At 43.2% G+C, this 25,122-nt stretch overlaps 2 protein-coding genes across 4 annotated transcripts; both read left to right on the plus strand.

The window, feature by feature from the left end:
- Positions 1–10,860, plus strand: ARL6IP1 (ARL6 interacting reticulophagy regulator 1). 2 transcript variants are annotated; one of them, XM_081088619.1, is made up of 6 exons: positions 325–564; positions 2,516–2,649; positions 3,105–3,224; positions 7,045–7,162; positions 8,720–8,804; positions 9,225–10,860. In XM_081088619.1, exons 1-6 carry the CDS (start codon positions 529–531, stop codon positions 9,341–9,343), a joined length of 612 nt encoding a protein of 203 aa, XP_080944745.1. In that variant the 5' UTR covers positions 325–528; the 3' UTR covers positions 9,344–10,860. The 2 variants fall into 2 exon arrangements, with proteins under 2 accessions (XP_080944746.1, XP_080944745.1); XM_081088620.1 differs by lacking the exon at positions 3,105–3,224 and having other exon boundaries at positions 1–564.
- Positions 10,861–14,140: 3,280 nt separating this feature from the next.
- RPS15A (ribosomal protein S15a) lies at positions 14,141–20,036 on the plus strand. Of its 2 annotated transcripts, none has more exons than XM_081090477.1 (5): positions 14,141–14,181; positions 15,185–15,322; positions 15,858–15,937; positions 18,897–18,982; positions 19,903–20,036. In XM_081090477.1, the coding sequence occupies exons 2-5, from the start codon at positions 15,190–15,192 to the stop codon at positions 19,994–19,996; spliced, it is 393 nt and encodes a 130-aa protein (XP_080946603.1). In that variant the 5' UTR covers positions 14,141–14,181; positions 15,185–15,189; the 3' UTR covers positions 19,997–20,036. The 2 variants fall into 2 exon arrangements, with proteins under 2 accessions (XP_080946603.1, XP_080946604.1); XM_081090478.1 differs by having other exon boundaries at positions 14,176–15,038.
- Positions 20,037–25,122: the final 5,086 nt, after the last annotated feature.

The raw sequence follows: 25,122 nt of genomic DNA on the forward strand, positions 1-25,122 counted from the left end.
CCCTCGCCCCACCCCCATCGTCCGAGGTTAGGGAGACATGCCGGATCCTGCCCTCCGCCTGACGCTTGCGCGGCTTCTTTCTTCGAGAACTACATTTCCGTCTCCTTAACTGCTCTGAGGTTCAGCAGAAGGTCCGAGACAACCCGCGGCGGCCAATCCTGGGGCTCCAGAGGCCCGGCGTAGGCAGGAGCCGTTCAACCGCTTCCCGAAGGCCTGCGTGGGGCCGCGCACACCTCCTGGGCGCTGATTGGTCACCTTGTGGCCCCGCCCCCTCGGCCCTACAACGCCTCGCTCTCCTTTGACCTCGATTTCAAGCCAAGCGCTGGGCAGCGGTTGGTCCGGCTCCCCTGAAGCTTGGGTTCGACGTGCCCAATGAGGAACGAGCCTCGCGGGGGCTGTCGGGAAAGGCCGCCGGCCTATATAAGGAGTTTGCTGGGCGTGTCGTCGCGCCGGGGTCGCCTTGCGGTTCTTGGACTGGGGCTGGTTGGGAGGTTGCCTTGCGCTCGCTGAAGCGGCACCTGGGAGACGATGGCGGAGGGAGATAATCGCAGCACCAACTTGCTGGTGAGTGCCGGCGTTCGTCACCCGGGAAACGGGCGGAGCGGCGGCACGTCGGTGGGCTCGACCCGGCGGTGCTGCGGCCTCGTGTTTATCACCCGCGGCGGCCCGGCCCTCTCCCGGATTCCTGGCGCTGGCGACGGGCTTGTTGGGTAGCTTCTGCTTGGCGGTGTCTAGTCCCCCGGGGGAGGGGAGAGGAGGGCGCGCGATCAGACATCGCGAATACGGGTTGAGGAAGAAGGGGGGCTGTGGCAAGAGGGCCGCGAGGGGCCTGTCGAGCGCTGTTGGGACCTAGGCCCCAGTTGTATCGCATCTCCCCGCTTTGATCTTAACCGGGACGCCCCTTGGTTCCTTTTCCCCATGCTTGGGCAATGGGTGGAGGGTCAAAGGGCTGTGGCTGAACATTTCTGTGAGCGCTGGCAGAGCTGAAAACGGCCGAGAGGCAGCGAGTTCACCTAGAGAAAGAAGTTGGTGGGAGGGGATCCAGCTGGCAGGACAGTGGGAGGGGAGGTCCAGGCGTTTGTCTGGAATTTGTACGTCTGGGGGTCGCAGGACGATTTCAGAATAAGCAGGGGTCCTAAGAACTGGAGTGAGGTTGCATCACGGGCGGACAAATATGACCTCACTGTGGATTTCACGGCACGCTCTGGTCAAAAACGAGAGAAACCGGTGCATTTTCTCTGTTCCCTTTTCCCAGGGAAAGGCAGGCCACACACCACACCACAGTGACTAGGAGGAGCAAATAATTTAATTTTTGGCTTTTGATTTTCCAATAGCCCAAGTGCTGTAAGGGATTAAGAGACTTTGCAGGGTAGTTTGTGTGTGCACTTGTTTTTAGAAATGCATGACCACACCCACCCACACACCTCCCTCTACCTACCTCCCTCCCTCCCTCCCTCCCTCTATAGTCAACCCCTGCCAGGTTCCTTTTAAGAGGATTGATCAAAGCACAGAGTTGAAATGACAGGTCCTGGACTGGAGCTCAAACACTCCTTCCAGCAGAGCAGTGTAACTTGGAGAAAATGTTTTGCCACTTCACATTAGCTCATCCTAGCAGTTGACTTGTCAGATTTTCGGAGAAATTTGAAGTCTAACCAAAATGTCCTCATAAGTTTAAGAAGCACTGTAGAAGATATATACATTTATAATTTGGTAAAAGCAGTTTTCCTTATCTGTGCAAATGATGTCAACATCTAAATGAGTCCATTACACAAAGAGCTACTTGAGAATTTTATTGAGCGCTGTTCAGGGAGAGGCTGCTGTCCTAATGGACTTAGAAGTTGGGGTTTGAATCAATGAAATGACAAAACAGCAAATCAATTCTAACCACCTGAAATGAGCGAATAGAAAGATCTATTTTTATACTGTGGGTACTGTGCTTGGTAGTGCATGACTTTGGGAAAGTTGGTTAATCATTCTTTAATGTAAAATGGGTTTGTTTGTTTTTTTTAATATATTTTATTGATTTTTTTACATAGAGGAAGGGAGAGAGATAGAAACATCGATGAGAGAGAAACATCGATCAGCTGCCTCCTGCACATCTCCTACTGGGGATATGCCCGCAACCCAGGTACATGCCCTTGACCGGAATCGAACCTGGGACCCTTCAGTCCGCAGGCCGACGCTCCATCCACTGAGCCAAACCGGTTTCGGCGTAAAATGGGTCTTAATTATCCCTACCTTATGTGAAGAGTAGCCCAGTTCTTAGACTTGGAAAAGTGACCATTAAATTTTTTTTTTTTTCTCTCTCCACTGATTTTTGTCATTGGCACCAAAATTTTAGAGTTGTTTTTTTTTCCAGAAACTAATTTGTTTAAAACAGTGATTTGGTTTACAGCTGTTTTATATATTTGATGTCTTAGATCAAATATCTAGGATTTGAGTTTAATTCTCTAGGATTAATTCTCAGGAATGTTGAGAGTAGTAAATGATGGCTTTAAATATTGGTTGTATATAGGCTGCAGAGACTGCAAGTCTGGAAGAGCAGCTGCAAGGATGGGGAGAGGTGATGCTGATGGCCGATAAAGTCCTCCGATGGGAAAGAGCCTGGTTTCCGCCTGCCATCATGGGTGTGGTTTCCCTGGTGTTTCTGTAAGTGAGCGATTCAATTCCTTAAGGTGGTATTTGTTATTAATAAGGAATCAGATACTACACAGCTTCCATTCTGGAAGTGTCTTAAGTCTTTTGTAATGCATAATCTGTAAAGAATGCCTTTTCTTAGTGCAGCTTGCCCAGTTTTTAGAACTTGTAGTACTTTGTGAACTCAGTAACATAATGCAGTTGAATAAATCAGTGATTCTCAAACTGCTTGGCCTTAGAACCCTTTACACTCCTTCACAGTATTGAAGACCATAGAGAACCTTATTCTCTTGGTATTTACATCACAGCTATAATATCATTTCATGAAGCTTCCAGAAAACCACTTGTGAGAAAATTAGAATGAAAAGGGCAAATAACATCTGAGAACCAGAGGAATAAGTGAATAAACATCTTCACTTAGGAAAAGTGACTGTTTTTCTAACCTTTATTAATTTTTTTTTAAACAGGAATATCTATTATCTAGATCCGTCTGTTCTATCCGGTGTTTCCTGTTTTGTTATGTTTTTGTGCTTGGCTGACTACCTTGTTCCCATCCTGGCGCCTAGAATTTTTGGCTCCAATAAATGGTAGGTGGCTTGATAATTTGGCATTCAAATTTCTAAGAAATTACCCTGTTGGCTGTGATTAGTATTCTGTAACTAATCACAGAGAAGTATCTAACCATCAGATACCTAGGGGTTAGATTTATTGCTTTTATATGAAGAGGGTTTTTTTTTAGCTCATTCATATATAAATCATTAATTTCTAGTACTTATATAGCTCCACTAGAGGCCCAGTGCATGAAATTCGTGCACAGGTAGGGTCCCTAGGCCTGGCTGGCGATCAGGGCTGATCTGTGGGGGGACCGGCGGGGTGATCAGGCCCCAGCTCTCACCCACCTTAGCTGGCCTGGTGCCACCCCTGCCACTGCTGCTGATTGGGGCCTGTGGGCTGGGGGCAGCTCCTGCATTGAGCATCTGCCCCGTGGTGGTCAGTGCGCATCATAGTGACCAGTCATTCCTCTGGTCATTCTGCTGTTCGGTCAATTTGCATATTAGGTTTTATATAGATAGGTAGGTCTTTTTGTGGTCTGACATTTATTTTGACTTTCTTTGTAGACTCTTTTATTGAAGTGAGAGGGTTGTTTTTTTAGGTAAATATTGTACTTAAAATATTTTATCAAGAATTGTAGAACTCAAGAGCTTTCCATGAAAGTAATATCTTTACATTTTATATTTGTTTCCATTGATATTTAAGATAGTATATTAACTTCACAAGTTATTTTTGAATGAATACACAAACAGTAACTGGTAGATTTTGTCCATTCATTTAGCAACTATTGAATGTCTACTTTTATGTTAGGCACTGTTCTGGGTGCTATGAAATATTTTGATTTTTAAGATTGGTCTTGTGTTTAAGGTTGAGATGTTGAGGCAGTGCAGTGGTAGTTAGCTTAATGACTAGCAATTATTTCAGAGTAAGTTCAAGTTGTATATACAAGTGGGTTGTTAATTTCATTTATACCATTCTTTGAATTAGTCACGTACTGAGTTCTCAAGATATATATAGTTAAGTGGCTAGGGATCATATTAAAGAATTTCAACTTCTTTCTTCTCTGTAATGTTCAGTTCTCACTTTTTAAAAAATATATATTTTTATTGATTTCAGAGAGGAAGGGAGAGGGAGAGAGAAACATAAATGATGAGAAAATCATCGGTCGCCCTTGACTGGAATCAAACCTGGGACCCTTCAGTCCACAGGTCAATGCTCTTTCCACTGAGCTAACCAGCTAGGGCCAATTCTCACTTTTGACTGAAATAATGAGCAAAACTAGACATTGGAATATATCTTTTCTTCCTAGCTGCTATTCTCCCTCAGTTGTTTATTTAAATTTGATTAGTAGCCTACTTGTGCCTTTAGCTTTTTGTTCCCCTGGTAATAGCAAATTATTAAATAACTAGAAGCCCGGTGCACGAAATTCATGCACTGGGTGGGGGTGAGAGTAGGGGTGTCCCTCAGCCCAGCCTACACCTTCTCCAATCTGGGATCCCTCTCACAATCCGGGTCTGCTGGCTCCCACTGCTCGCCTGGCTTCCTGCCTGATCATCCCCTAACCACTCCCCTGCCACCTGATTGATGCCTAACTGCTCCCCTGCTGTTCTGATTGCCCCCACTCTGCCCTCCCCTGCAGGCCCGGTCCCTCCTCAACTGCCCTCCCCTGCTGGCTTGATCACCCCCAACTGCCCTCCCCTGCCAGCCATCTTTGAGGGCGTGGCAGTAAATTAGCATATTCCCTCCTTATTGGCTGTGGGTGTCGCCATCTTTACGACTATGTGAGGGTCAAATAGCATATTCCCTCTTTGTTAGATAGGATTCTTAAAAGGAAGAATTTTAAATGTAAGCCTTTGGGTCTTTGAGAAAAATTGAGACATTGTTGAGGAAGTTTGCTTAAGTTATGGAATAATTAATTATGTTTATTTAAAGATGTTTCTCATAGCATTATGGATGAATATTAGGAAGTGTCCTTTGAATTGAATTGTTTTTCACATTCAGTAATGAATTATGCTGCTATGTTTTGGGCAAGCTTGTAATAATGCTGTATAAAAATTTAACAAGTGGAATCAGCTTCTGACCTTGACTTTATCAGCCAGAGGGCATTTTAATCTGCTAATTCATAATTCTGGGAGGAAAGTTTTCAGAAATAAACACTGAGTTTCATGGTAAATCAGTTCGTGGCTCTCCCTTATCAACAGAGCAGTTTTGTTGTTTGTTCTTTATGGGGAAGTAAGGACACTGTTACATGGCCACAATCCAGCCTTGGCCATGGGCAACATATAAGGTCGAAATTGTTTACAAGAAGTTCCAGGGCTCAGCAGAAATCCTCTTACTGTATCTCTCACTGCAGTTTCACAGGAATGAGAACTAGAGGAGAGAAGATAATACATCCCCCAGCTTAGGGCCTGCTTTTTTGTTGTTGTTAATCCTCACCTGAGGATATTTTCTGTTGCTTTTTAGAGAGAGTGAAAGGGAGGGAGGGAGAGGAAGAGAGAGAGAGAGAGAGAGAGAAACATCTATGTAAGTGACACACATAGACTGCCTCCTGCATGTGCCCCCTAATAGAGCCAGGGATTGAACCTGCAACCCAGATACATACTCAACCAGGAAATTGAACCCAAGACCCTTTGGTGTGCGGGCTCTAACCACTGAGCAACACCGTCCAGGGCAGATCTGCTTTTTAATAGCAGCCATTGTATCTGTAATAACAAAGACAGTACAATGGCAATTTTTTGTTTTGGTTTTGTTAATTCTCACCTGAGGATATTTTTCCACTGATTTTTAGAGAGACTGGAAGGGAGAGGGAGAGACAGAGAGAAACGTTGATGTGAGAGAGACACATTGATTGGTTGCCTCCCACACAAGCCCTGACCAGGGATTGAGCCTGCAACCAAGGTCCATGCCCTTGACTAGAATTGAACCCAGGACCCTTCATTCCTTGGGCTGGCGCTCTATTCACTGAGCCAAACTGGCTAGGGCTGAAAATTTTACATTATAAATAAAAAAGGGCTTTCTTGGAGGATCTTTCTGTATTTTTACTGCTGTTTTGTTTATGATTATATTATCCCCCAGTGGGACTAAACTTATATTTGAGTTGTGTGTTGCTACCTTGGCATCAAATGTATGAAGCCCAGTTGAAGGTATTATGCTGTGAATGCTAGTAGTTACTGTCTCACTGAAAAGTTCTCAAATACAGATGTTTGGTAGAAACTTCACATCTTCCTCAAAATAGTGGGACACTGGTGGGCTACAGCCTAGGAGTCACTGGGATCTGGAAAATAATAAAGGAATAACCCTAGCCAGTTTGGCTCAGTGCATAGAGCATCGGCCTGCGGACTGAAGGGTCCCAGGTTCGATTCCGATCAAGGGCACATGCCTGGGTTGCAGGCTCGGTCCCCAATGGGGAGCATGCAGGAGGCAGCCGATCAGTGATTCTCTCTCATCATTGTTGCTTCTATCTCTCTCTCCCTCTCCCTTCCTCTCAGAAATCAATAAAAATATTTTTAAAAAAATAAAGGAATAGAGAAATTAATTTGCACTATAGGCCATGATTTCTGCACAGCCTAGAGTAGTTTGAATCTGTCATTAATCAAATGTGGCTTTAGAACCGTAGAGTACCATTACTTTGTACATGCACACGTACAAGTTTGTTTATGTAAAAACTTATTCCTGTGCTATCAGTATCAGAGGAGTTTTAATGGTACAAAAACTTTTCACCTTTATAAGTAATGATGAATCATTGTTTTCTGTTTAGATTCTCTTTAGAAGATAGCTTTTTAAATATGAGAGGATGGTGTATTTCTGTTTATTGTAGAGATATGCTTATAGTGAAGGGGGAAATCCTTTTTCTAGGACCACTGAGCAGCAGCAAAGATTCCATGAAATTTGCAGCAATCTAGTAAAAACTCGTCGCAGAACTGTGGGCTGGTGGAAACGCCTCTTCACACTAAAGGAAGAAAAGCCGAAAATGGTACTTTGTTTTGATTTATTCAAGTAAAGCAAAATTTTAAGGTTGAGTCAGTTTTTACTTCAGTGTAATATAATGATAGCCTTTTTGTTTGAATAGTTATAGTTTGATATTTATCATCCATTGCTTTAATTTCTTTTGAGTGTATTCATAAATGCATATCTGTATTAGACTGAGTCACTAGAAGTTAAAATTACATTTAATTTGTATTCTAGTAGAGTGAAATTTTTCCCTTTTTTTCTACTGAAATAAAGTAAGAGACATATACTTAGAAAGCATTTATTTTCTATTTTTAAAATTTATTTATTGAGCCCTGGCCAGTTTTGCTCAGTGGATAGAGTGTCTGCCTGTGGACTGAAGGATCCTTGGTTCAGTTCCAGTTAAGGGCACATTCCCAGGTTGCGGGCTCAATCCCCAGTAGGGAGCATGCTGTGGATGGCTGATAAATGATTCTCATCATTAATGCTTCTATCTCTCCCATTCCCTTCATCTCTGAAATCAATAAAAATATATTAAAAAAAAAAACAACCCTAGCTGATTTGGCTCAGTGGATAGAGAGCATCAGCCTGTGGACTGAAAGGTCCTTAGGTTCGAATCCAGTCAAGAGCACATGCCCAGGTTGCTGGCTCGATCCCCAGTAGGGGGCGTGCAGGAGGCAGCTGATCAATGATTCTCTTTCATCATTGATGTTTCTATCTCCTCTCCCTTCCTCTCTGAAATCAATATATATATATATATATATATATATATATATATATATATATATATATGTATATAGAAACAAAGAAAAAGGATATGATTTCTTTAAAAAAGAGGTAATGGATGTTAACCTACAAAAAAAATTTATTGATTTGAGAGAGAGAGAAACATGGATTTGTTGTTTCAATTATTTATGCATTCATTGGTTGACTCTTGTATATGCTCTGACAGGGGATTAAACCCACAACCTTGGAGTATCAGCATGACACTCTAACCAACTGAGTACCTAGCCAGGGCTAGCATTTTTTTTCCTGATTCAACTTACTATGTGAAGTTATTAATTGTAAAAGTTGTATCATTTATATTATAAACTATTTAATTTAAATATAGAATTACAATAGTTCTATGATGGATCCAAATTCTATAAAGCGGGGCCTAATGGAGTTTTCTATGTTTTTTGTTTTGTTTTGTTTTTTATGTGTGGGGGTTTTTTTTGTTTGTTTGTTTTTTAATATGTTTTTATTGATTTCAGAGAGGAAGGGAGAGAGAGATAGCAACATCAGTGATGAGAGAGAATCATTGACCGGCTGCCTCCTGCACACCCGTCCTGCACTGGGGATCGAGCCTGCAACCCAGACATGTGCCCTGACTGGGAATCGAATCATGACTTCTTGGTTCCTAGGTTGACGCTCAACCACTGAGCCATGCTGGCCGGGCTCTATGGGTTTTATATACTATAGATAGATACCGAGCATTTTTAAAGAAAAGTGGTAATAAAAAGTGAATCATTTTCCAACCTTTAAAACAACTTTCTTAGTCTGTTTCTAGGAGTGAATACATTCTTATTATTTTCTTTATTAGTACTTCATGACCATGATCATTTCTCTTGCTGCGGTTGCTTGGGTGGGACAGCAGGTCCACAACCTTCTTCTCACCTACCTGATAGGTAAGTCTTTGAGGGCACAGGCACATTCTGGGCAATGAAGTCTAAGGAACTTAAACAAACATGTGTGTGCTGACCAAGTTTAAGGCACTGATCAAGGGACTGCGGGAGTCTAGAAAGATATCTAAAACCCAGGTCCTTGTTTGTAGGAAGTTTGTGGTCTTGCAGGAAGTTAAGACAAAGAACATAATAACCAGGTAGAAAGAAATGTACAGGCGGTAAAAATAAGCAGTGTGTGTCATCTGAGGTTGGGAGGTATGATGGTTGAAGTTTCTGGGATATGAATATCAACAGACGTAATGGATTTCATATTGCTTCCTCCCATTAGAATGCCTAATAGTCTGGGAAACTATCTTCTCTAGAATGTATTAACATTTAGGAAGTGAATTATTGCCTTCTTAACTTTGTTTGTTTATTTTTAAGTGACTTTCTTACTGTTGCTTCCTGGACTAAACCAACATGGAATCATTTCGAAGTACATTGGAATGGCTAAAAGGGAGATGAACAAGCTTCTTAAGCAAAAAGAAAAGAAAAACGAGTAGCGCATCTTCTTTCTTCAGCGTGATTAACGGAGTATGCATTGTGCGTGGGAACAGTGTCTGTTACCTGGATACTAAAGTGTTACCGAAGTAGCTCTTTGCTCTCACGCGTTCTGCCCTTAGTTACTAGAAATTCAGACTTGCCACACAAGGCTTTATACAGAGTCTTCATGTCAAGTGTATCTGGGTGCATTCTCATCAATTGGCCTTATATGGACAACTCATGAATACAGCTTGTTTTGATTTTTCTCATACAGGGTTGATTACTTATAGGCAGCTTCCTTTAAAATAATATAGTGATGAACTTCAATCTTTAGTACAGTTAAGTGACTTTGGATAATTGTTCAAGTTGATCTTTGCTTTAGCTAGATATAAGGTGTAGTGGTCTGTGGCTATAGGAAACTGGTTGTACCGTCTCCTTCCCAGTCTGCTTAAAAAAATGTCCAGCTTCAAGAATATAGAGACCAAGTTAACACTTCAATGAAGAGACCAATTCTGTTTCTATCCATGGAGAAGCACCCTCATGAAATAAAATGAAACTAATTTCATGCCCTAGTATGTATTGGTTTCTCCCTTGTGCAAAACTGAGCAACTGATCCTCCGAAATGGGGAACCTGACAGTTTTAGAGCTCTTGTCCCGTTGCACTTAGCTTTCAAGTTAGTAGGTCCTAAAGGCTTTTTAATAGCAGGCTTCCAAAAGCTTGAATTTAGGATTTTTAGCATACTTTAGTTTCAGATTTTCAGCTGTCTAAAACTAAAGTACATAGAGATGAAGACTCGTGCCTATGACTTTTACTCTAAGACCAGCTAATAAAGGACAAAAGTCTTCTTCCTGTGTTTCATCAAGATTCAGTAGAAAATAATTTTCTCCCACTCATTTTTCAATTCTCATTTTATGGTAATGTTGGCTGCTTGGTCCCCATAGATTTGGTCTAGGAGGTGGTGACTATGCTGGCATCTGACTGTTTTTCCTAGATAATTCTCTAAAGATTATAAGGGCTGTTGGTGAGAGCAAACTTGTGTACATGATAGATGGCCTTAGGTCTATAGCAATGTTCTAACTCTTGGAAAGCGTTTTAGAATCATTTTCCCTCTCAGTAGCTAGATATTTAGAGTAGTTGAAATCTGTGGAATGAACCTTTTAAGGGCCGAAAATGTGACATATTTGGGAACAATTCTTTAACTCTGATTAACTAGCTGTAATATAGTTCTGTGAATTTATTGCACTGATGCTGTAAAACCTGGATCTTGTGGTATATCTGTCCCTACATAAGTGTTGTTTTCTCCCCTTCAATATTGCTGTCAACAGTGGCACCCATGTAGCATATGTTTGAGTTTTTTGTTTCATACTACAAGCTACCTTAATTTACATGTGTTTCCTCATTGTAAATAAGCCTGTCTTCTTACCTGGATTTTTTGTGTGTATACATGTTCTACCAACTACTTTTGTGATTTTAATTCTGTATTACTTCTTCTACTTCGTTTTGTGAAAAGGGGAAAAATAAAAGCTGGTATCCCTTTTTGTGTCCTCTTTCTTTCTACCTTAGCCAGTACAATATTTACTTGAGTGGATTTATGGATCTGATTAATGTGCTATCTTGTGTGATCAATACATGCCTATAAGGTACTCTTTAAGAACAAAATAAAAGGTTTAAATGTATTCATTCAGCAAACATCCAGGCAAAATGCTAGATGTAAAAGGAAATGAATAAGTGATAACCAAAGATGATGTGTGAGAAGGCCAACCAGGGAGAACAGGCAGGGAACAATGCAGGCTCAAGGGAGAGTGCCTGCCATGGGCACCTCTGTACCCCAGCGTACACAAGGTGCTCAGTAAGTAAGTGGTGGGTGACTTGTATGTACTTTAAACTTTTTTTTTTTTTTTTTTTACATTAGAGCTCAAATTGGATGTTTTATCATTGGACCTCACTGTCTACTTAGTGTATCCTGGGAACAGATTCAATCAAATTACATTCTGAGGCCTACATCCACCCCCTACACATACGCAAAAAATGTATGGATCCTTCTTTGGAGCCTCTTGGGGATTTGTTGTAATTCCAAACAGGGAGGTCTCAACACAAAATCACCATCGTTGGTTGCCTGATACTTGGAAATGCTGTATTTATACCATGCAGTTGTGATTACGTCTCAGGCTGGCCAGTCACACCGGCTGGCTTCCTTCCCACGCCAGTCTGGCTACGCCTGTGCCAGTTATGACCACAGCAAAAGTCCCGTTTTGACACTTGCTTTGGCATTACCTCCAGTGGTGGTCCTATCATCCCAAATTCACAAAATGTCGAGAGTAAAGATTTGGTAGTCTTTAGGTCAGGTGCTTTAATGCCAATTCATCTTCCACACAGTTGCCATTTGCTTAGCCTCACCTGAGGATATGTCTATTGACTTTAGAGAGGAAGGAGGAGAGAGAGAAATATCGGTGTGAGAGAAACATTGATTGGTTGCCTTCCATATACGCCCCGACTGAGGATTGAACCTGCAACTTAGGTGTGTGCTCTGACCAGGAAAGGAACCTGCCACCTTTTGGTGTATGGGATGACTCCAACCAACTGAGCCGCCCAGCCAGGTCTAGTTGTCATTTAACAATCAGATCATGATCAATCCTATTTGAAGCCCTCTCAGCAGGTTCCAGTTTGCCTACAGCATAAATCACAAACTTGTAAGGCACTTTATACCTGGCCATCTGCTCCAATTCTCCTCCTCTACCCTACTTCCCAATTCCAACCCAGCCATTCTGAGACTTCTGTTCATCTTTATTCCATGCCTCCTAGTTCTTGGAGCTGTTGTAAAGCTAGAATATCTGCTGCCCATTCACCCTAACATTTTATGGTTCAGGTAGACCTAGATCCAATCCCCCCCACCCCCACCCCCGCTTTTTTTTTTTTTATTTAAAACTAAAAAAATTAAGATTGAGTCAATTTAAGATTGAACTTCGTCTTCTCATTTGTGAAATGGGGGTAATAGTATAGGTCTCATAGGTGCAGTATATGATCCCATTGGTTTTGTGGATTCAATAAATTAATCTACAGGAAGCACTTAGTGGCAGTCACGAATTAGAAGTTGTTAGACTTCACGACACATCAAATTGCACTTCCTCTGTGAAAGCTTTAGCAACATCCCAGGCCACCTCAGCATATCCACAGCACTTCATATTGGCAAACTAATGGCACATTGGCTGGTATTGTGTTAAGACTTCTCAAGGCAGGAACGTCCTTTTGTCCCCTCACTACCTGGTACATGATATTCTGTTAAGTGAATGGATGAATGAATTAAGTGTATAAAGAGATAGTGGATATTGCTATTTTCCTATTTATGATAAAGCTCTTAAAGTGAATTTATTCACTTAACTCCCCACTATTGCTAAGGCTCTCAAAGTGAATTCCACATTTTTAGCAAACAAAACATGTAAGTGCAGAGGAACCAGTTCTTCAAGGAAATGTTCATTTAAAAAGCAAATGGTCCTTTTGTAATATATATTTAGCCAGAGAATTCTATATCCCTGAGATCTCCAAACTGGGAGCTTTGCTTTCCTGCGGTTCACTTAGGATTTGAGAAGTGGGGGCGTGTTAGGCAGAGGCTTTATACTAAGGAATGTTCATGTTGATGAGCACTCGCTCTGCCTTACCCTCACAAGGACTTCTTTTAAATATATTTTTTTATTGATTTCAGAGAGGGAGAGAGAGAGATAGAAACATCAGTGATGAGAGAGAGAATCATTGATAGGCTGCCTACTGGGCAATCAAGCCCGCAACCCGGGCAAGTGCCCTGACCAGGAATCGAACCCGGGACCCTTCAGTCCTCAGGCCCATGCTCTATCCACTGAGCAGAACCGGCTAGGGCTCCTCATAATAACTTTTTTTAAGAGGCAGGTATTATTACTATCCTCAGCTTATATCTGGGGAAAGTTCAAAGAGGATGAGATATACAAACTGGTTCTTGTCCTGGTGCAGACAGGCAGATAAAAGCCACTGCTTCGAATCCTGAGTGTTTATTTAGAAACATTTGTGACTTTCTTCCAAATGTTTTTTCCCAGAACTCACAAGAAACGCCTGGAGCCCTAGTAAATAATTTCTAAAATTTAGGGAGGGTCAAAGAGGAACAACAGATTACAAAAAATATTTTTGACTGCTTTGAAAATGTAATGTATACACACATTTCAAACAACAAAACAGACTTGTATAGGGAGAAAAGCAAGTCTTCCATCCCAGTTCCTAATGCCCTTCCCCAGAGGTAATTACCGATTTCTGTGGGTCTTTCCAGAGACACTATAAACACGCAATATTAAAATTTATTCTAAATGGTGAAGTTATTGCAATAAAAATTAGCAAACATCTAGTCTCTTCTTGTCAATTTTTTATTTTACAGATTAAGTGCTAGAAGGGAATGGACCAGTGGTTCTCAACCTTCTGGCTCTTTAAATACAGTTCCTCATGTTGTGACCCCCAACCATAAAATTATTTCCGTTGCTACTTCATAACTATAATTTTGCTACTGTTATGAATCGTAATGTAAATGTCTGATATGCAGGATGGTCTTAGGCGACCCCTGTGAAAGGGTCTTTTGACCGCCAAAGGGGTCGCGACCCACAGGTTGAGAACCGCTGGATGCCTTCCCTCTCTATCCTCTACCCATGGCCTCACCTGGTAAGGTCGATGCTATCTACTCTCTATTGCCCATGCCTGAGGAGGCTCCGCCCTTTACCCCTCCTTCCACAGTCTTTCCCCGCCGCCCCGGTGGTGCTCTGAAAATCTCGCGAGATCCTGCCCGCTTCCCATAACTCCGTGCGCTCGCCCCTCCCGTTCTCTTTCCGCCATCGGTCCGTGCCGGTGAGTACCTCTGCCTGGGCAATCCAGCGTCATCCGTCGGCTATCGGCGCCATCCTGCAGTCTGAGACTCGACTTCTGTGACCTGCGAGGATGCTGGGCCGTGTCTGGGCCGGGGATACGGGCCTCGAGGAGCCGGGGCAGGCGTAGGGGAGAGTCGCGCTCGGTGTCCCACGCTCAGTACCCGGAGCTGCCTTATCGGGCCCAGGCCGCAGCGCAGGCGGGCACCGGAGAGGCGGGAGCCCCGCGCGGTCAGCGGCGCCGGGGTCTCCCCGAAGTGGCCGAGGCGGCGGGAAGCGTTGGGCACGGGGACTGTCGTGGGCCGCGCGTTGCTGCGGTCGCGCTGGGCGCCAGCGAGGCTGGGGACTCGGCAGGCAGTACTGCTGGGGAGGCGGGCAGTTCGCTGGGAACTAACCTGGAGCCCCGGTGCCCGAGGGCTTCCCCTCCATCACTCGGTTGAGCTTTAGGGAGCAGGTTGGATCCCTGCCAACCTGCTCGGCGCTTGAAGCGTGATTGGGATTCCGCCCTCACTTTGCAGAACTTGGTCAAAGTGTCTTGCAGTTTGTGCCGGTGCGGAGAGTCCGCTGTGGTGCACTGTTCGCCGTGTGAGACACTTGCTGTTGGGCACAGTGTCCTGTGGCGCAGAGACCGACGTGTTCTCTTTAACAGACACGGGCGTTGGGTGGAAAGTAGTATCTTTTTGCTAATTAGGACAAGACTGACACTGGGTTAGTGCACCGATGGACAGTGTTATGTTAGTACAGGGGCTGCTGGGTTTCAGAAGTCAGGAGAACGTTGTCGGTGACCCCCGGCGCCCGTGCGGAATAGCGGACGGGCCATGTCTTGACATTTTCGTTCAGGTAGCCGACATTCCGCTGGGGAAGAGTCCTGCTGAGAAATAGGAAAACTTGGGTCATGATAGAGGCAGAAAAAGGGATGTGAAGGGACTGGGTGCCTGTTGACGTTAGCAGTGACGGTAAACTCTTGTGTTGTCTTCCCTGAACAGCCATCATGGTGCGCATGAATGTCCTGGCTGATGCTCTGAAGAGTATCAACAATGCCGAAAAGAGAGGCAAGCGCCAGGTTCTCATCCGGCCGTGCTCCAAAGTCATCGTCCGGTTTCTGACCGTGATGATGAAGCACGGTAGGTTGCTGTGTTCTGTGTGCCTGGGGGCCGCTGGCGATGGACCCGGGCTGTGCCTGGAACAGCCTGGAGAGATGATGCAGTTGAGGATGTTAGGACTGTTTGTAGGAGAGGTGAAGTTTGAGGCTTGCTCTGCTAGGTGTTTGGGGTTAAAATGGCCCTTCACCTGCGAGGAGGCATCGAAGGGGCTCCTGAGCTCATCCAAGAGCTCCTTGGGATGGAAAGGGTGGTTGCATGGCTTGCGCACAGGGTTGCCTTTGGAAGTGGGAAGGTCTGAAGGGGCAAGGGCACATAATACGCTTGGAAGAATTGCAGGCTGGGTTTGGGTGCTGCCCCCTGAATTTTCAATATTACTTACGCTGTAAAGATTAGTTGTGGTACAGAGCTATTCTCTTTCCCTAAACTTCTTAGAGAAACGATAACTGAGATGAGGGAAAAAAATCTAGGAGGCAGACAGCAGGAATACTAGGAGAGTAAATACTTAGGTCTCCCACATTGATAGCTGCCATTTAATACAGTTGGTTATGTTCTGTAGGTTACATTGGCGAATTTGAAATTATTGATGACCACAGAGCTGGGAAAATTGTTGTGAACCTCACAGGCAGGTTGAACAAGGTAAGAATTTAGTATTTTCCACCTTTAAGAATTATCTAACATGATGTTGATGTCTTGTAATTGCCCTTGTAAAGCTGAACAGTGGTGGTGTGCTTGTTTTACCTAGTTAGGTGAAGATTTTAGGAATTGATTGAAATCATTAAATTTTATATCACATTTTACTTGCATTTGTTCTCCAGGATTGCAGTTGCTGTAGAATTGTTGACCTAGGGTTTGTGGAGTGTGGGCTGTCTAAAGGGAGATGTGGGAGGGCTGGGGTGAACCTGGTGGTACTGGTAGTTGAATGTTACTGTAGTGCCTGCCTCACTGGCTTGAACTTGGGTGGCCAAGGCCACTAATGCTCTCAGTGTATAAACTTTTGTGCCTTCCTCTCATGGTGATTGTGTTGGGATTTTAGACAGAATGGGGTTCTCTACCATTATTACTACTTCTCTATTTGCTGTGTGTGTCTCTGAGGTCTGTGTTCCCTTTCAGTTTGAGTTGTCAGCATAACCTAGTAGATCTATTTGATTTATTTGGCTTTGTGGTTTAACTGATTGCAGGTATTTTGGGAGCAGGTGTCTGTAAGCTAGTCAGGGTCCCTGAGCTACTACCCTGCTTTCTGTTCATGTTTGTAGCTTTCAGATTTGCAGGGAGTCTGAACTCCTGTAGTCCAACATACATAGGGGCGGGGGCTCAGAAATTGAATCCTGGTTAGAGGCAGAGGTCAGATTGATTGGTAAAGTTATTTCCTTATCCAGATTTCTTTTACAAAGTTGCTCCCTGTAGAATGAACTTGCTTCATGTGTGGGTAGACACTTGGTGTTGGATGAAAACTTCTGGATATGAGGCCTTCATGAGAGATTTGAAAAGTTGTCTAGAGTAACTAGGTATGCTGTTTTATTCTAATTGTAATCATTAGACCACAGCCCCAAAGTAAGATTTAGATTCACTCTGTTCTTGAAGTAGAAGGTATGTCAGTGTTTTTCCTATTTTTTAGGAGTTAGGAAGCTGGGATCTGAGCTCTGTTAAGGTCTCTCGGTTACTTAGTAACCAGCCGGAGACAGTTTTATAGCATATCTTCAAACTGTCCTCAGAAGATTACGTTTCTATAAAATTAAAACATTTCTCTTTACATTGGAGAAATGCTGCGTACCAAATTCTTCTTGAACATTTTGCTGTACATAATAGTTTGAGAAGTAAGTTTGAACAGAGCATTTCCCTAATGGAACTCATTTGTGGCATTCTTGTTCTGTGGTATACTAGTTTCACAAATTCTGGCTAAAAGATAGGCTCTGCCACTTTGCTGTCTGACTGGGCAAAACCAGTATCAGTTTCTCAAGATTCATCTGTTAGGGAAGGGTGTGCTGGTAGTTTAATTCCACTAGTTGAAGGAGAGCAACTTTTCTGCTGGAATAAAAAACCTGGGTGGTGTGGAGTGGAGGCTCAGAAAGGTCTTAAGCTATAGGTTGCTTGGAGAACTGATTTTCTCTCTCACTGTATTTTTTTCAGTCCAGTGTGGGATCGCCCTTGGCAATCAAGTGGCATCATAGCTGGTAGGATATGAAAGGAGTACTTGAGCAGGTTTCCTGAGAGGCCTGTTTTCTGTTTCTGTAGATTCAAATCTCTACCCGGGGAAGTGTAATTCCTCCAAAACTTGAATGAGCTCTAACCTCATAATCTCCTTTCGTTTTACTGTTAAGTATCTTAGAATTTTTTAATGGTTGTCTTGTGTGGGTGTGCACACAACTGTCTACCTGTTTTCTTAGTCCTCTGGAGTTTACACTTGGATGATACTAATCTTTTGATGATACTAATTCTCACATTGTTTCTTGTGTGTGAAATAGTGAGGGTGTGCCTGCATTGATATTGTTAGGTGTTCTGGTGATTTATAGAGCACGGGGTCATATTGGGCTCTTATTAAAGACATTTTTTTCCAGCTTCCATTTTCTCTCTCTTTTTTTAAAAAATATATTTTTATTGATTTCAGAAAGGAAGGAAGAGGGAGAGAGAGATAGAAGCATCAATGATGAGAGAGAATCATTGATTGGCTGCCTCCTGCATGTCCCCCACTAGGGATCAAGCCCGCAACCTGGGCATATGCCCTGACCGGGAATCGAACTGGTGACCTCTTGGTTCCTAGGTCGATGCTCTACCGCTCTACCGCTGAGCTACACCCGGCTGGGCATCCAGCTTCCATTTTCTAAACCCAGCAGGTTTAATCATATCTTGTATGAGCCCACGGGCAAACTCATGTAGCTTGTTAGTGGAGGTTTGAACATACATTGTGTTTTAGGATTTGTATGTTATTGCATAAAATACTGTGCTTTGGCTCTTGGAGAGCTCGTACTGGTAGGACAGTTGGCTGTGTCTCAGTAGCAAACATGGGAGAGCATTAAGAACTGCTCTTTCTGATTCCCATCCGTTTTGTCAGATTAGTTTGGGAAAGTTTGCCTGGGGTTGTAGGATAGTGTGCCTCAGAGATGTTTAGTGGTACTTCATTGGTGAGGAGCAGTGAGTGTTCTTAGATTTTAGGATAGTGCCTGTGGAGTTTATTTCTTAGGGATTCTAATGTTTTGCATGTTTAGTATATAGATGAAGGTTTTGAGACCCTACACATTCATGCCTTACTATGAAAAAAAAAAGTTTTGACTTTATTTTGTCTAAGAATTTGTTCTGTGACAGCCTTCCAGCCCATGGGGAATGGCGCACACTGGTGACCTAACACTGCCATGTGTGTTGCCGTGTGTTCTTTTCTTGACTTTCTCAATACTTTGTTTTTTCTTCCTGGGCTGGCATAGTCATAATTCTGTCTATTTTTCAAGTGGCATTTATCTCAAATATTGTACAGAATAGTTATCCATTAAATTTTGAGTTGATTGGTTTACATGACTGTTAAGCAATTATAAATACTGTTTTGTGTTACTATTTTTTTATTATTGATGAAGTATGAACAGTGTTTTATGTTACGTTTTTACAGTGTGGAGTAATCAGCCCCAGATTTGATGTACAACTAAAAGATCTAGAAAAATGGCAGAACAACTTGCTTCCGTCCCGTCAATTTGGGTGAGTTGATTTTCCTCAGTTAAATAAGACTTAAGGATTGCTGTGATGCAGTTCGATGAGCTGAGTTTTTGTTGTTGTTGCAGCAGTAGAAATTGTCTACGTTCCCAACCAGCTTGACTCAAGGACTTGGCTCATGTGTAGCTGCATTACACGTGTTAGGGCTAGGATTCAGATTCTGAGAGGCATGTGAGAGCTGAGGCTGAGAGACTGCAGATTTGTGTCCCCATTAGTGTCTGCTCTTTTTGTTTGTTTGATGTGATCCCCTCCTAAGGCCGAATTACTAAGTGGCAGAAACAAGTCCATCAAGTTTATAGCAATACTTTGATGCTTAAACTCCATGTCGCCTTTCCTGAGAGCAGAAAGTGACATTTTGAAAATAAGGAATGCAGTCTTTGCTTTCACTTAAGCTTAATAGCATTGTTTCTCAGTGTTAGCTCAGGGCAGAGCTGTGTGGCTGAGGTCTCTGGATCAAAGTCTTTTATTAGTTCCTTTCTGAAATCAATAAAAATATTGATCTCTAAAATCAATATTTTTATTGATTTCAGAGAGAAAGGAAGAGGAGGGGAGAGAGAGAGAGAGAGCTAGAAACATCAGTGATGAGAGAGAATCATTGATGGCTGCCTCCTGCACGTCCCACACGTGATCAAACCTACAACCTGGGCATGTGCCCTGACTGAGAAACAACCATGACCTCCTGGTTCATAGATCAGTGCTCAACCACTGAGCCGTGCTGGCCAGGCTGGATCTGAGTCTTTGTTTCCTGTGCATGGCCAGCTTGTGGAGCCAGTGTTAGTTTCTGTGTCTGTTACAGGAAGATGACTTAAGCACTGATGAATGTTGGTGCCTTTCTGTACCAGAAATTGGCTTTATGTTGAACTATTTAGGAAAAACTCACCAGCATTTTTTTTAACTCTCCATAGTTTCATTGTACTGACAACCTCAGCGGGCATCATGGACCATGAAGAAGCAAGACGAAAACACACAGGAGGGAAAATCCTGGGATTCTTTTTCTAGGGATGTGATACATATGTGGAAATAAAATGCCTCAAAGGACTCTGGTGCTTCACTCAGTCGTTTTGAACGTGACAGCAGAGTGGCAGGAGCTCCTGCGGCGGTCGCAGCCTTTGTGTTGTTTGGTGAATGCCGTTTCCCTGAAGTGACCAAGAAAGTCTTATGATAATTCACCCATCACGCTCATGCTCAGCAGAGGATGGCGTCTGGCCCTGGATGGTTGCATCTGGGTTGGGGTCCAGGCGGTGAAGCTGTCTCCCTTCCTGGAGTCTTATGTCAACCCTGGAAGGAGTGGTGCCTTTCCTGTTTTTAGCTTGACAATAGTGCTCATTTAAGGCCCTGTTGTTAACTGTCCTGAAAATACATGGTTAACTATGACAGCTAGAGCCCACAGCTCACTAAGACCCATCTCAAAGTAAATTTGGATGGCATGTCAGTAGCATTTTTGCAGTGTGTTTGTAAAATGGCATTTTAAAAACTAGTTTTACTGTAAACCTGTCACAACTGTATTCTTGGAGTTGAGTAAATGAGTTTGCCGGACCACTTTACCTGGGAAATGCTTATAGAGAGGGCAGGCTGGCTTCTGTGAAATAGATGAGGGCTCCGCTCCCCTTTTATAACATTTTGTGTTCAGAATGTTATAATTTTAACATGTAATTGATACGAAGTGAGTGGAATTTTACCCTTTGTAATAAGTCTTTGAAATCATGTATATTGTACATTTATTTACATTTAAAGCACACTTTAATTGGGATGAGCCACTTTTAACCACATGTGGCTGGTGGTTCCATATTGGACAGCCTAGATTAGCCTCAGTATTTTGGTAGTACTGTGGGTCTGGCCAAGGAGAAAGGAGGCTTGGAAGAGAACCCAGTTACTGTTCACCTAGCCAGCTATTGCCTGGCATGGGAGTGGAATGGATGGGACAGCTCAGCCTTATAAAACAGGATAGCAGCTACTTTTCCTTAACCCTTTGAGTGCCAACCAATATCCTAGGAACTATGCTAAAATTGCCAAGGCGCTTTTGCTGATTTTACAGCAGTTTAGGAAAAAAATTATGAATCGCAAGTAAATGAAGTTACATATTCAAAAACTTAAGGAGACCTTTACTACATTGACATATTTAGCAATATCATCACCACTAATAAAAGCAGACTTAGAACTGGACGCCATTTCAAAGCTTTGGTAGTGCTCCCGGCACTTTCAGCGAAAGACAGGAGGAGCGCGATTGCCGGCACTCAAGGGGTTAATTGTCTTCTGGTCAAGGGAGCCAAAGTAGAACAATGGCTGCCACATTGCAGGTCTGGTTACAAAATATCCAGTAGTCCTAATAGGATGCTATGTTAAGTGCTAACAGCTGTTTGATGATGTATAAATTTTTTTCTCTTCAGAAAAGGATGTTTCACTATTAACCATTGGGATTATTTTGGTAACTATTCTGTAGGGCTGCTTTGTGACTAACATGGTTCAGGCAGTTCTCACTGAGCGCACTCTGTTTCAGCCTGGGTGGGGATGGTCAGTCATCACTGACCTGTGGAAGGTGATCTCTCCCGCAAGTGACAGCTGAATCCCCTTGTCAAAAGGGAGAACCTTCTTCATGGGGTTGGTAAATGAAAGTACGTAAAAAGGCCCAGGGCCAGCATTCAATAACAACTTCTGAAAGAAGGGCCTACTGGAAAATGTGGGGAATAGCTAGGGATGCCAAGACCAACAGACGTGGCAAGTAGCCCCATTTTTAGGCTCCACCTTTTTAAATGTTAGGAGACAGGCATTGAGAGACAGTGTCTGGGTTTGAGGCTCTGATTGGAAGGCCCTTAATCACTTGACACTCATAAATACAGTTGTGTTTGTCAGGTACAGAGGTGAATCCAGAAGAATCTTCAAAGAGCTGATTGTTGATTGTTTCTCTTAATGCCAGGATTGAATATGGAAGGATAGGGGCCATGTTTTTGTTAACTTGTATCTGGTCCCTAGCATGATGCCTGGCCTAGAGCGGGCGCCTCAATAAGTACATGTTGAGTTGAAAGACTCCCCTTAATGGACACTGACTACGAATATTAAAATAGGCAAGAAAATGGCTCCATTTGTCATAAGATATAGTGGGGATCAATCCTAAGTCCTTTGATGTGGTTAGGGATGGAAAAATGGTAGGAAAAATTGGATGACCAGTTGATTAAATAACACATGTTCTTTGTGTTAATGAGAAGGCAGATGGCCTTAGTCCATGTTTCTGAGACCCAGTAAGTAGAATTCTAACATGACATGGGGCTGGTTGGCTGGGGCTAGCTAGACCCAGGTTTTGAGGATCTGGAGACGGATTAGGTTCCTGCTGGCAGGATAGTTTGGCACAAGCCAGTTGTACCTACTGTGATGGGAATCCAGCCTTCCCTACAACATGCTGCTGCTGCAGACCTAGGGGTTGGGGTGGGTGTGACAGCATCTCGATCATCTGGGCCCGCCAGATGCACTTGAAGTCGGTGTTAAAGGAACATTAACACATACCAAGACCCTGGAATCTATAGGTAGATGTCAGGGAAACAACTTTCTGAAAATACATGCAAGATTAATACCCATGCATTTTTCTGGAGAGACATTCTATAATAGGGCCTTTGAACAGGCTGAAGGAAATCTAATTCAAAAGGCCAAACCACTGCCAAGGACACCACACAGCACATCAGGGCATGCTGTATTCTCATTTTGAGACTTGCATATTCCTGGTTACTGGTTGCCTCGGTCAGCAGTGCTGGATGGAAGAGCACTCTGTTCTCTGGGCAAGGTGAGGCTGCAACCTACATCTCGTTACTTTTTCTTCGTCCCAGGCCAGAAAGTTGACCCTGAAGACAAAATCTGATTCTCATGTGGCTTTCCAGTTGCCTCCCAAAACATGCCTGCTAGTCCTAAATCCTTGACACCAAATGTGCCCCACCTCAGCTTTTGCTTACACTCACCACAACTGGAAATGCCTTTTCCTGAGAACTGTCCCTAAGAGCCAGGTTAAAGGTCACTTGCACTATTAAATCTTCAAAAGGAATATGTTTTATACTTTTTTTCCTCCTAAACATACAAATGCCTTGCAGTGGTTCTCACCCTTCCTAATGCTGCGACCCTTTAATACAGTTCCTCATGTGGTGACCCCCAACCATAAAGTTATTTTCGTTGCTACTGTTATGAACCTTAATGTAAATATCTGATATGCAGGCTGTATTTTCGTTGTTAGCGACCCACAGGTTGAGAACCGCTGCATAGTGCTTGTAAAATGTTAACTATATGCCAGGCATGGAACTTGGTAAGCCTCATAGTATCTCATTAATCTTAACAATTCTATATCATGGCTACTGTTATTGATTACGGTTTCTCAGGTAAATAATGAAGCACTGCTGCGAAGTTGGTTCAAGATGCTAGACAGTGGCAAAGTCAGGATTTAAATCCATTTAAACACCAGCCCTTAATATGTCCTATCATGCATTTTTGTTTTCACTAGTGTTAGGTATGTCCAGGCACTAGGGGTGGGTACAAGTGCAAAGACATCTGTCCTGGTTGGAGTTTGTTAGATGGAGTCCTCCACAGGGAACCCTGTTACTCATCTCTGTCCACAGCATTTAGCCTGTCTAAGGGGATGTCTGCAGGCTTAAAGTCCTCTCTGACCCTCATTGTGGGAGAGCAAGCTTTTTAAAGCAGAGTCTTATCCAGTGCTATAGTGTTCTGCCCACAGAATTCATGGACCCAAAAATCCGAGTGGGCAACATGGAGTTGAGTGGAATGTGGGCAGGATTCAGTTTAAGGTCACAGTTCTGCACCCAGTTTCCCCTTTTTATCTTTTAACTGATCGAATAGGCAGTGGAAGTGCTAAAGAGCACCCAGAAGATAAGCCAAGGAAGTCAGTAAAAAATATGATTAAGAGAATGAACTTTGGAGTCAGATGCTGGCTTCATTGATTAGTCTCTAAGTGTGATTTGGGGCCAGTTGCGTTGCCTGTGTCAGTTTCCTCACCTTTAATATAGGGCTGGTGGTACTGCTTCCTGTAGTAGTTGTGAAGATGAGGTAGAATGATTTCGAAGTGCTGGAGCGGTAATTAAAGTAGAGCTGCTTGCAAAATACTCAGGTTCTCTCCCTGCCAGGCACATGCACTTTCCATGTAATTCTGGCCAATGAATGAGCTGAGAAGTGAGATGTGTTACTTCCAGGCTGAAGCATTTAGTGACTGGTGTGAGATGTACTTGTCTTTCTCCCGTGGTGATGGGCTCTGTGCCAGAGAATAGCTGCCCTGTTAGCCCAGGCCTGGGGGTCAGGGTGACCATGCAGAGATCCAGCCACCCACCAGTGGGAATGTAGGAAGAGCAAGAAGTCACCGTGGATTTGGGCTTGTTATTAACCTGATACAAATGCTTAGAGCAGTCTCTGAAATTAGTAATGGCTTAAGTTATAAAAAGGAAATGGGTGGGATATGAAGTAAAAGGAATTGGCCTTGAGTGGATTTCAGGAGACTATCAATCACACCCACACTGAGAAGGCTTTCTCCATTACCTCCCATTTTCCTTCTCTTCCATGCATCCACAAGGTTCTCAAACACTCCAAACTCCCAGCCCTCTGGCACAGATACTCAGTCCTTGGATGGGGCACCTGCATCAAACCCTGTTGAAGATACCTTAGGATGTTTTGAACTGGGGAGAGGTGAGGGTTATCTCTTTAAAATGGTGGAAATTCTAAGATAACAACCTTGAGGTCTATTGATTGTCATAATTGCCATGTGGACAGCCAGCTGGATGTTTTATGAACAGCACAGAAGGGGCGGATCAGGTCCTCATGGTGCTGGAGTTTGGGCTTCCAGTTGTTCCTGCAGAGCATCTATACCCTTGCCCTTCCCATGTCTGTATTTTGTGAGCAAGGAATAACAAACACCCTCTTTAAAAAGTAGTAGTTTGAGCCAAATTTAAATTTAAAATAAATTAATGAAGCTGAATTCAAATTTACTAGTTTGAGCAATATTATAGTTAATTGCAAACTAACACGACTCTTAAAACTCACTGATCTACTCTGGGACTTCTTGGGGATCAGTCTCATCATCACCTGTCAGATGGGGGCTGGGATATTGGTCCTATCCTGCCTTATTAGAGTTCTTAGTTGTAAAA

The sequence above is a fragment of the Myotis nattereri genome, assembly GCF_964212035.1.
Source record: "Myotis nattereri genome assembly, chromosome: 4".
Taxonomy (NCBI): domain Eukaryota; kingdom Metazoa; phylum Chordata; class Mammalia; order Chiroptera; family Vespertilionidae; genus Myotis; species Myotis nattereri.